The 13057-nt window shown below is 43.3% G+C and overlaps 1 protein-coding gene across 1 annotated transcript in view; it reads right to left on the bottom strand.

Moving 5' to 3' along the window:
* kcnq3 (potassium voltage-gated channel subfamily Q member 3) overlaps positions 1-13057 on the bottom strand; it is a 108002-nt gene that overhangs the window by 14782 nt on the left and 80163 nt on the right. Inside the window, exons 3-4 of the mRNA XM_020711392.2 lie at positions 1046-1136; positions 640-766 (exon numbers count right to left, since the gene is read on the bottom strand). Of these exons, the coding sequence (XP_020567051.2) occupies positions 640-766; positions 1046-1136 (218 nt within the window). The remainder of the gene's footprint in view (positions 1-639; positions 767-1045; positions 1137-13057) is intronic.

A 13057-nucleotide genomic window follows, 5' to 3' on the forward strand; every position in this document is an offset into this window, starting at 1 on the left:
CAAATTAACCTATGAAGCATGTTTTTGGACAGTGGGAGGAAGCCTGAGTCCCCGTAGAAAACCCACACATGCACGGAGAGAACAGGCAAACTCCACACAAAAAGGTCCCCCATTGGTGATTCTCTTTCAGGTCCCCCTGCCGGGACCTTCTTGCTGTGAGGCAAGAGCCCATTGAAAGTTAAACCGGTTGAAATTCAACCAATCAGGGACCTGGATTTGGTACGGATGTATGAATACTATTTCTTCCATTAATGAAAGTGCCAACTGTTAGAAATTGATCACAGAGGAGAAACAGATAAATTCAGTTTGTGCCTGGTCAGAATTCTATGACACCACATTTTTTTGTATTTCAGAATAGAGCTGGAAAGTCTGGAGCAAGATCTAACAGATGTGCTCCACTTCAACCTTCCCAAACAAACCTCTTCCAACTGTAGGGGGTGGATTTGAGCTAGTGAACAGTAAAAAAAGAAAAATAATCCCCCTTTTCCAGCTCGTCCACTGGGTTAAATGCACATTCAAGAATGCCTGTTTAACACGTTCTTTAATGTGTTTCAAATGCCCGGTTTGAAAACACGGATCCTTTATCTACTCCTAGAAGGAGCTCTGTCCATTCTCTGCAGCAGGCGTCTGCCTCCTCACCTAAGATGCACAGAGGTTTACGCGCAAACTTCAGCCTCCCTCTCCATCCTTTATAGCGACAGCAGCAACCCGCTGCCCAGATCCGCAACCCAAACTCCGCCCCGAAGATGAAGATGGCGAAGGTTTCCTGCAAACAACACCACTCCTTTACTCACAGCATCAAAGTATCCTCCCAAAAAAAATTCTAGCTAGTTTAAAGCTTTGACGTTTTTCTTAAAATGCACACTCCATGTAAATTAGGAGCGTCAAATGATTAGAGAAAAGGGGGGATCAGGATGACAGAATGTAGAAAAATGTGGAAATGTGAAAAAACACACAAGGCAAAGTGATGCATCTCTTACAAACATAAGTTTGCAAAAAAAAAGGCTGGTAAAAAGTCAGTGAAGTGGTGTGAACGGCGTCTCACCAGGATGACCAGCCAGTGTGCAGACGTGTTCTCGTGCTCCTTGAAGGTGGTCAGGATGGCCAGAATCAAGCAGCCCAAAACGATTAAAAACCTGCAGAAACAGGACGACAGATGAGTCAAAGACACACAAAACAACTGCAGAAATACATAAAAAAACTACACAAATGGTTAGAAAAGTGAAAGCATCAAATGTGGGACTCTGTCCACCAGAGAGCGCTGCTTCCCTATAAAAGAGAACAAGTTTTGATACCTTTACACATCTTTTTTTTAATTAGTTTTTAATGGAAATTCAAGATTCTAATCACACTAAAAACATGTTTCTCCTAAATTTATTGAAAAAAATTAGGGATATAATTCCAGGATTTTAGGTTACAGCTCTCTGATGGTGGGTCGGGCCTCTTGGGGTCAATCCTGACGTTGATTAGAACAGCGTCTGTGCTGTAATCACAGCCCTGTGCTCCTCTGTGAGTTACAGATGAATCCACACTGTGTTCAGTTAAACAACAATAACTGGGATGGAACTCTGTTTCATTGGCAGTTTCCCTGAAGACTTTTGTTTTGCTTCTGGTTGCGACGGATGAAACTAAGCTATTCTTGATCATAATTTATCATTTAGTTCTCCATGCCTCTGTCTGGTGCAGTGCGATTCATGTATTGTCCCTCTTTTCCTCTCCCCTCCTGGGGAGTGGGAGTGCTTCCAGACTCCAGTTGGCTCATCCGTGCTCCAGTTCCTGACCGTTTACCTCGCCTTTGCTCCTACTCCTACACCTGGCTGTGGTTCCTGCCTCTGGCTCATCTCTGGCTCGTCAGACTTTCACTTTTACCTCAAAGAAGCATCTCTGAGTTATGAGCAGCTGTGGTTTCTGGGACCGAAGCCTCAGAATGTTCAGCTGCTTCCAGACAGCAACTAGTCAGTGTTTTGTTGTTGTTTTAATTTCCACCAGGCTTTATTAAAATTCACAAGGTTTGCTAAAGACAAGAGCCTCACGGTAACTGAAAGATACATCTGCGCTCCCCTTAAGATGCAGCCACTCCTCTCTCACACCCTCTATGGGCCTGGACAACCCAAAAACTTGCAGCACCTGTACAGGCCAACCCCCCTTTTGGGAGCATATGACGCAGGCATAAGTAATAATCTCCTGCATGAACAAGGTGACTAAGGCTGTTTAGCTCCACAGGGTTCCATGGTACCAAACCATCTTAATGGTCTGACGATGCCAGGTGATATGACTGCATCCTTCCCCAATGGAGTCTGTGTTGACTCAGGCTGCAAAAGATTCACGGATCCACCCCCACAGAAGGACCATCAGGCCGGAATCTCACACACTCCAATTCATTTTTGAAATGTCAACATTTTTCTACCAAAAGTCTATGAAGAATCTGCTTCTGAGACAAAACAAGTTCATTTTCCGTGTCTTTCTAAAGCCATCTCTGTCCCCTCCACATATGAACACTACTCCACATGAAGACGACTTCTTTCTGTGATGCTTAAGACTGTCAGAGGAGTTTGACTGAGCCATTACAAAAGTGCTTTTATGCTCAGCTCTCCAGCAGGCGAGGATCTCTTCGGTCCAAAAGGTTGCAGTGAGGTCAACCACTCGTGTTTGCATGGCAAGAGAAAAAAATGAGGCACTTCAAGTTCCTCACAGACAACCAGCTACCATCATCTGCTTTCATCATTGTTTCCTTATTTTTGATTAAAAGGCCCTTTATTGTCTAATATTAGGAAAGAACAGCTCCGACACCATTAATCTCTGGTATTTTTTGCCATATTTTTCAGAAAAAGTTGTAAATTATTCCAAGGTTTTCATCTTTAGGTGGAGAAGTTTTAAAGTGCTTCTCAAAGATAAACATTAGGCGCAAACCAAAGCGGATCTGTGTCGAGCTCGTCATGTGTTTTTAACTCAGTTCACTGAGTTAATGTGACTTTTTTTATTCCAAAGTGATCCAGAGGTCAGAGAAAATCCTGAATCAATGTTAACTCAATATGATCCAGCAGAAGCAGATCTGCTTCCTTTTGGATCCCAATGATTTGTTCAATAAGAACAACATCAATGCCCATTACACTCAACAAAAGCAGATGCATTAAAGCGGAGAGAAGGAAAAAAACTTCCAAAAAAACGAGACAAGTCTTGGAATCAGATCTGGAAACCAAACTCCCCGTTCTCTCATTTGCCGCTTAACAAGAGCAGCGAGTAGCTTCAATTACAGCTACAAGCAGAAAAAAAGAGGATGAATCGATATAAATGTAGAGCTCTAACAAGCAAAAACCGATTCTTCATCATCCCCGGAAAATAAACGCCTTTTCCGCCTCCAGCAGCTTCTTCTACACAGCAGGTGAAGGTCAAGTCACACAAACACCAAGAAAAGTCAAGACAGCAGAAAAGTCAGTAAATTTACAGAGTAAATATTTATAATCTGGAATACAGGTAAAAAATAAATAATACTTTAGGAGAGGAAGAATAAAAAAAATACTTCAACTGCTAACGTAATCAAAATTAATCAGTAGATTTTGATGTGGAGAAAAGCGGCTTTTCATATCAGTTTGGCACTGATTAACACATTCCTGTTATCTCTGTGACAGAATCAGCTGATTTATGTTGATTGTATAAACACTCCACTACTGTAAAGTGTTGCATATCAGCTCAAAGCTGCTTTTCTCCATTTTGGAAACTGTTGGATTTGTGTGAACCGCGTAAACGGTAGAAGAGTTACGGTTGTCAAAAGAATGTCAACACTAGAACTAAAAATCCAAAGTTAAAGCGATGAAATGAAAATGACAGTTTTTCAAAAACTAATCCCCTCAAGTTTCTAAATGGAAAGAAAAAGTTTCTGAAACAGTTTGGTGTACAGTAGAATATTTCTTGACATTGGAAATTGTTTCTGTCTGAAACCAGCCTCTAATGGTCATCGGAAGAACTGCAACTTTTGGTTCAAAGGGGTTTTCTTGCTTTAAAATTAGCAATAGAATATGAGGGTCTTGTCTCCTTCGGTATTTGTTAGGTCCACCTTTTACATTTACACTGTTAACAACTACAACAGGATTCACTTGCAAGTAAATGGAGGCACTCATTTTGAGGCAGGTCAAACCATCTGATCTAGTTCAAACAGATAGCTGAAAAATCAGTCTAACTAACTTAGACTAGAGCAGAATGACTTGCCAAGACTGGTGAGGACCTACTGACCATCTAACTGGAACACCTTCAGAACCAGATCAGCTGATTTCGACTGGACCTATCCCCATAACTGAGATTGAGACAGACCAAGCAGTGCGTCCACACCAGGCATGTGACGCGCATTCGAGCCTGTGGTGTTCACAATAGGAGGGGCTTGTACTGATTTTTCTTTTGCTAATATTAACTAGTGCACTCTGACTACATTATTATGTTATTTTTTTATTTTCTTTTTTTTTTCTAACCTGTCCTGTCCAACAGCTAAGCAAACAGATGAGAGCTGAAAGCCTTTTGTGTTGGACATATTTTACTTTTACAACAGGGGTTATGAATCTTATGATACACCAGATGTATATTTAAATAAACCCCTTTTGTAATTTCAGCTAAACTTTATTCATGTTAATTATATTTTTGTAAATATTTTTTGTTGGACCGGACGGAAAAGAAAAGGAGGAAAGAAGAGAGAGGGATGACAGATGGGGGGGGGGGGGGGGGGGAATTATAGTAGCGAGGGTAAGATCATGAAGCTTCAGAAAGCAACAAGTTGCTGGAGCTATATAATCACGACTGACATGTTAAGATGCATGAAAAATCAAAAATGGGCGGGCCCTGTCTCCAAACACACACTCAAACTTTATAAACACACCTGTTGGCTCCAAAAGTGTTCACACACAAACAAGTCTACATGGACATACTACCACTAACATTCACAAAGCGGGAACGCCACAGAGGCCCCCAACGCCAGAGAGCAGGGGAGCACAGGGGATCACAGGGGGTAGAGAGTGCAAGCCCCAGAGCGACCCGTAGAGCATCCTCTCCACCGCATCCGCGGGGCCCAATGAGGGGCCCCGCCCAAGGGGGGCACCCCAAGCCCCAGAAAGGCGGCCCACAGCCACCCAGGAGTCCTGAGCATCCCCCCACTCCAGCCCCATGCACGAGTCAGGGCCCCCAGGGAAGACCCACCCCCACGCTCCAGGCAGCCCCACCCAGGCTATGGTTATTACAGGAGAGAGCAAGGCAGGGGGCGGACCCCCGCCCAGGAGGAGGACGCCCAAGAGGAGCGAGGATCCCCAAGGGGCGTTGTAAATATGGCCCGACCAGGCTCATCCGCAGTTGGAAAATGTGAAGGAGGCCGGCGCCCAGGGGCCAGGACCAGAACCCACACCACCGGGACACGGCACCCCCTGACTCAGATGTGTTATGATCCCAGCTGACTACATTTGAAAGCGGCTTGGTGTGAAATCTTGGTCCAAATCTCGTAAATCTCACAGCTCGATTTCGATGTATGAAAGACTTGGCGTTAGGCCTGCACAATTAATAGCAAATTTATCGTTATCGCAATTTCAAGCTGTGCAATATTCATATAGCAAAAGTCGGCGAAAATTGCAATAAATGGTAAACTTTAAATCTGCTAAAACAATCTTATGGCAACTTGAACTAGTTAATGAGATTGAATAAATCCCTATATGCATTTGGCCAATCAGATGGAGCCCTTTACGTCGTTGACCAATCAGATGTAGCTTTTATGTTAGATGTTGCCCTCCTAATTAGATGTGGGTCATTTGGAGAATAACTTAAGTTATTTTGTCTCCTTTTTAATTTAAACTTTTGCAGTGAAATGGAAATGTTTTTGTTGTTTTTGCTATTTGTTCTTTTATCGCAAGTTATATCGTCATCGCAATATTAATCACTAATATCGCATATCCCGAGTTTTCCTCATATTGTTCAGCCCTACTTGGTGTCATATGAATCTGGCTGAGCACAAACTGCACTTATTAATTTCTTCTCCATGATTAATTATGAAATGGTTGGCACTTCCATGAACTAAAAGGAACGCTATTCATACATAACTACCAAATCTGAGTCCCTGATTGGTCAAAGTTCAACCTGGTTTAACTTTCTATACTCATTTAATGGCTGTGGGTTTTGTGGAACCTAAAAATAGTTGTAGATATTGCTTTGAACGTGGAAGCCTGAAACGCACATTGGCTACGTTCACACTGCAGGCTGAAACGACGCAATTCCGAATTTTTTGCCCCTAAGCGGCCCAATTCCGATCTTTTCATGACAGTCTGAATGACACAGATCCGATCTTTTCAAATGCGACCCAGGCCCCGTGGGTTTGCCGTCCTGATTCCGAATTGTAGCCGTTCTTTTCAATTGCGACCGCCGTCTGACCGGCCAGGCGACTTGATTCCGAACCGTACGTCATCGACTCGCAACAAACGTCATCATTTTGCGTTGAAGTAGGCGGGAACGAGAACGTAAACATCAACCATGGTGGACGATGCTGCTGAGACCAGTCAGTGGAAGGGAAGGGAGGTCACTGATTGGATTAATATTTGGGGTGATCGCTCTTTTCAGGCCAAACTCCAGGGCTCTTATTGCAACTGGGCGGTTTTTGAAAAAATTTCCAGATAAATGGCAGAGCGTGGTGTTGAACCTTTCCCGCGATAACTTTTTTTTCTTTCTCCCCTTTCCAACTGTGCTCAGAAGCGCGGGGGACCCGAGGCGATCCTCCTCCTCCTCCCTGTTCTGATCCTTAGATTCTCCAGAACGGGTTAATAAAGAGTCCATAGCATTTATTCTGGGGGAAAACTTCTTTTATTACCGTCCTCCGTAACACACAACATGAATGCGCGCCCACACTGCCCCCCCCCCTCCCCCCCCATTCTCTATCGCGGCACGCGCTTGCACACACACACACGCGGGGGCGCGGCCCCAACACATACACATTCCTATTCCACTACAGTGGGTACAGACGATCCCGACTCCAATGCCTTCTTAAAATGAGAAGATTGTAATTGTGCTGCTCCTTCGTGAAAATAAATTTAATATTACAAAAAGAGCTCCGCTTTTGACAACACTGTTGTTGACATCCATTGTTAACGTTTGCTCCGCAAACAACGAGTGACGTCGTTCACCGTTGAGTATTCTTCTGGCTTCTGCGCATGCGGGTCTCGTTTGGGTCGTGTCACGCTCACACTGGAGATCACAAAAGTTCGGATTTACTTGGAAATGTGAACGGTCTAGCAAATCATTCGGATTTTTTCAAAAAATCCGAATTGAGCATTAAGCCCTGCAGTGTGAACGTAGCCATTTACACAGACTTTTCACTGGATCTGGACGCTTGAAGGTGTGAACGTAGCTTCATGCTTGGTCACTTTCCAGCTTCTTGTTGTGGAGTCCCGGAGAAAGCCTCAGGAAGAGAACCTAGACCAGCTGAGCATCACTCCAGGAAGCTGCAGCACTCCATTACCACTGAAGTGTGGAACCACCTATCCGCTGTGATTAGAAATCAGTAGAAAAGCACCGGGATACCAGAGAGATGTGTCCTCCGTCCATTCTCCCAGTGAGCGCCGGCAGACAGAGCGTGCTGGGGCTGTAACTAAAATGGGGGGGGGGGGGGGTTGGGTGGAACTGGGAAAAGTAATAGAGCCTTTCATCAAAGCAGGCGCTTTACAAAGTGGAGCAACACTCGGTGGGAGCGCTGGCCTCCTCAGAGAGGGCGTTTCCAAGCGCTGCTTCCAGAAACAGGAGGATTCAGACGCTCAAACCTACAACACAACCCGGAGGAAGACAGGAAACCATCAGTAATGTGTCAAACACACTGAAACTGAAGAGAAATTCATGAAAAATGAGGATTTTTCTGCATCAATATGTTATCTAATGAAAAAAAAAATTCCTTGACAGAAGACTTGTTAGATTGATCCCAGAAAAACCCAGAGAAAAAACTGGAAGCAATAAAGACTGAATCAGATGTTTACTTTGGGGAATTTTACCACATTTTCTGTTGGAGCCAGTTTTGTGTGGATTATTGGTTTGCTTGAGCTCAGTTATGCTTTCTTGGTTCACAAACTCCACTTGCTTTCGTTGGATTTTCCCCCACAGCTGTTCAGTTTAGTCATGCATCCTCAGTGTATTCTGCTTTTTTGTCTATCTTGGTCAGCTCTGCTGCTAGATACCAGTTTTATTTAATATTTTTTGTCATGTTTGAGTTCATTTACTGAAGTTTTAAGTCTTAACTCCTGCAGTTTTGGCTCCAACACCAGCAGTTCCTGACACATTTGCATTGAAGTTATTAAAAAGTTTGGACCAAAAAAACCTTAAAACTGATGCAGTTTGGACCTGAAAAAGGAAACAAATGTATGTGTTGCCAAAAAGTTTGACTGATCAACAGATATAAAACCCCAATTTATCAGTAATTAACCAAAGTAAATTGTAAATTCAAACTAGCTTATTTCAGTGATCAGTGACTCAAACAGATGTTTTTACAGATGTTAGCAGGGATAAGTTCGCCTCAGCAGACTCTCTGCTTTAAAGCAGCGATGATCTTTTTTTTTTTTTTTTTTTTTAATAACTTGTCCTGTCCAACAGCTAGGCAGGCAGATGAGAGCTGAGGGCCTCTTGTGTTGGACATATTTTACTTTAACAAGAGGGGTTATTAATCTTCAGACAAACCAAAGGTATGTCTGAATAAACCCCTTTTGTAATTGAGGCCAAACTTTATTAATTTCAACCATGTTTGAAAATCTTGTGTGTTGGACCGGACGGAAAAGGAAAGAAGGGAAGAAGAGAGAGAGATGTTAGAGAGGGGGGGGGGGGGGGGGATAGTGAGAGGGGGGGGGTAAGACCATGAAGCAGCATAGAGCAGACAGGTTTACTGGTTGTTTATCATTACAGTAAGGTTCAAATGTAGTACAAAAAGGGCGGGGCCTGTTCACACACACTCAAATATTATCAACACACCTGCTAGCCGCAAAAAACGTCCACATGTCAACATGTACACAAAACAGATAGTGTTCACACGTATACTTATGCCTTAAAACCAACTAGTGTGAAATATTTCAGTCATTCAATCATACAAACTGTTAGAGCAAAGGTGAGCTAACACCTGTGCTCAGGTGAGTGTTTATGTTCTTCTAAAATGGATGGTGGAACGTGAAAAGGAGGGAGACTGCCCAGCCATCCCCACCCCAAGACGACCGCCGCAGCAGCAGCCGGAATCCCCCCAGCGCCACACGGGAACAGGCCGTGAACAACCGCCCCCCGGGCGACCAAGACCGCCACCCAGGCCAGGGCCAGCAGGACCGCCGTGAGGCCCCCAGAGCCAGAGAGCAGGGAGGCGCGGAGGGAAAGAGAGCGCCGCCCCAGCCCAACCAGGAAAGCAGCCCCCCCGCCGCCCCGGAAGAGCCCAACGCAGGGCCCCACCGGAGAAGGACGCCCACAGCCCCAGACGAGCACCCCACCACCACCCAGGAGTTCCGGGCATCCCCCCGCCCCAACCCCAGGTACGAGCCAGGACCCCCCAAGGGAGACCCGCTCCGCACTCCAGGTAGCCACCCACCCGGCCCACGGTTGGTCCAGGGAGGAGCAAGGCAGGGGCCCGCCGCCCCCGCCCAGGAGGGGGGAACCCCGGGGAAATAAGGGTGGCCCACAAGGGGTGTTGTAAATATGGCCCGACCAGGCTCGGCCACTGTTGGAAGTTTGGCGGGGCCCAGCACTCAGGGGCAAGGACCAGGACCCACCCCCCAGGGACACGAACACCCCCGGCTCAGGTGTAATGTGAACCCCCCCACCGTGCGGAGAGAGCACCGCCGGGCCCAGGGAGCCGGCACCCAGGGGACACGGCCGCCGTCGCCAAGGGGCCCGCACCCCCCACCAGGGAAGGTGTAGGGGACAGATGGACCTAGGTCCCACCTTCCTTGCAAAATGTGTGTGCGTGTATGTGTGTTTGAAAGGGTGTGTGTGTGCATGTGTGTGTGTTTATGTTGGAATGTATATATTGAAGGGGGAGGGGTGTGTGTACTAAGGGGGGTGCAGTTAAAATTGGCGAGTATGGCACTAAGGGGACATCTCCTGATTACTCAGAGTGATGTCCCCTCACCCTCCCCACCAAGGGGCCCCTAAATGTCTAAGGTGCGGTTAAAATTGGCGGGTAGGGTGCCAGGAGGACATCTGCTGCTTGCTTGCAATGATGTCCAAGCACCCCCCCTACCAAGGACCCTACATGTCTAAGGTGCAAATAAAACCGAAAGAGGGGGGGCCCACTCCATACGGCAACCATAGGAGGGGGTAGGGAGCAGCGATGATCAATGCAGAATGAGGAGGAAGAGCAACCTTCATCCATCCCTGATACAACAAAACTCTGAAACACTGAAATACCATCCAAATCTTAATTTTCAAATCAACATCATTATATTTACAATAAAAAAGTAAAGTATTTTTAAATCTTGATCGTTTAAATTATCTGATTATCCTAAAAGAAACTGATTTTATGAACAAAATCAGAAGAATCAGGTTGATAAACATGAATAAACTGTATAATAAACCATTGATCATAAGTTTGCTGAATTGTAACAACTGTCTCTGAAATCCCAGCATACCTTTGCTAATGATTGTATTTTGAATTACAGATATGTTTATTTTTCTACAGTTTATTGACAGACAAAAATATTGAGCTTGAGCTTGTTTCACCAATTTTTTATTTTTTTGTAAAACATGAATGAGTTTAGTAATTGATTAGCTATTTAATAAAGCCTGCTATAAAGGGTTTTTCAATTTTTATTTTATACGAAAAACTGGAGATTAGATCATAAAATAAGTTGAACCACTTTGCATTAACAGCATTTCTTCTACGGAGTAAAAACGTTTTTATCATTTTATTTGGGGGCTACCATTGAGAAAAAAAAGTGTTATTGACTTAGAATTGATCTTTAACACGATGTAAAATTATTCATACATTCACTTATCTTTTTCCGTTTTGTCCCTTTTGGGGTCACAGGGCTGCCGCACTTATGGGCAAAGGGAGTGGACATCTTGGACAGGTCGTCAGTCTGTCGCAGTAAAATTATTAATCAATTAATTAATCAACTGTTATGTATGTCATATTTTCGCTGCAAAAACTGTCTTTTTTGTTTTTTTTTACGTCACCAAAACAAAAGGTCTTTTGCAAATCAATATCTACGGATGGACAGATGGATGGTTCTTGAGATTTCTAAGCTCTTTCATAATAAAAGCAAAATTAATATCAAATGGAATCAAATTCAGTCATTTGTCAGCTGTTTGCTAGGATGTTTTTAAAATTTCTTATCTAGATAAAGGTTCTAATATCAGCTCAAATAAATATAAATCGTTGAAATAAGTTAATTTATAGAATTAAAATCTTGATCTCCAGCAGCTTGGTTCAATCATTCCAGGAAAGTTGAACTATTTATCAACCCGTTTGATCCATGGTTGGTTGACTGAAAGCTGACTGTCCAATCCTGAGCTCTAAATCAACCACAGTTGGTGGATTCCAACTGACTGATGGCTGGTTCCACAAATTTACCTTTTTTCTTTTTAACTGGTTTGAATAAGGCCAATGGAAAGAGGTGTGTCACATGACCCTAAAAAATGTCACAGATGTGGGCAGTCTGTGGTTGGACATCTGTCTAAATAATTCATAATTAGAGCATTTTAGTTAAATGTAAATTTACTTAAAAAGCATCTGCTTTCTGAACCCCTCCAAGCGTCTTATTTCTGTCAGTGTCCAGGTTCGAGTATCTGCTTCCTATCCATGTCCAGGTATGAGTATCTGATTCCTGTCCATGTCCAGGCATTTGTGTCTGATTCCTGTCTAAGTCAAGGTATGAGTGTCTGCTTCTTGTCCATATCCAGGTATGAGTGTCTACTTCCTGTCCATATCCAGGCATACGTGTCTGCTTCCTGTCACCCATAGCAAAGCAAAACTGAAGATGAGATCTCGTTTCTGTCACATTTACGTCTCCTAGACATAAATGAGAACTGTTTGAGACTAAACTGCTTTTCTCATTCTTCTCAAACATTTCTCCTGAGAAATAAGTCTCACAGTGAGCACTGTTTGAGATCTCAAAATTCTCTCACAACTGTCTCTTCTCCAGATCTCAATTGAGAGAAAAATGAGCCATATTATGTTGCGCTCAAGTTTGTCTCAATTTGATATCCTTACTTCAAATCCCTATCTCAGTTACGTCTCAGTGAAAGACATAAATGGTTCTGTCTCTGGTTGCTCAATAATTTAGATCTTGTTTTAGCCTATTTTTTTATTGTCTCAGCAAAAAGAAAAATGAGAGTAGTACAAGCCCTAAAATGAGTCTTATGATGACACCATTACAGTTCATCTCGAGAAAATAATATTTTTTATTTTATTTATGTTCAACTTAAAAAAGTTGTTTATTGCTTACATATTTATATAACTTAATTACAATTTCAAGAAAAAAAAGTTAAATCATTAAGACGGTCATGTCCTCAAAAGACATATTTTTGAAACTTGTCAGCAAATGTAGGGCAGAGCAGGTTCTAAGGCCACTGCTATGATCTACAGTATGCGGACTGGTTTCTCTTCCATCTTTTTTCTTATTTTTAATCTTAATTTGGTTCTCAAATTGGTTCATGGATTTGATAGTCTGCAAGTTTCAGAGAATGTTTTTATGTTTATGTTTTTATAATGTTTTTTTTCAGTGTGTTGTTTAAAATCTGGAAGTATTCATGACCAGCATGTCAACCAGATTGAGTACGCCACGGTTCATGTACTTAATGCATTTAATATTTTAAAAAGTGTCTAATACTGCTACCGCAATTCAAATGCTGTACTGATGATGGTGCTGCCCAAATAAAGTGTAAAGCATTTACATTTCTAGTTTTGTTTTACTGTTACTGTATATCAGTGGTTTCCCATCCTGGTCCTTGAAGGTCACTGTTCTGGATGTTTTAGCTGTTTTCCTGCTCCAACAGATCTGCTGCAGTGGTTGAATTGCCTCCTCAAGTTCTGCAGGAGGTGGTTAATCACCTGTTGATTCACATCTGGGGAGCAAAGAAA

The sequence above is a fragment of the Oryzias latipes genome, chromosome 17, assembly GCF_002234675.1.
Source record: "Oryzias latipes chromosome 17, ASM223467v1".
NCBI classification, from domain to species: domain Eukaryota; kingdom Metazoa; phylum Chordata; class Actinopteri; order Beloniformes; family Adrianichthyidae; genus Oryzias; species Oryzias latipes.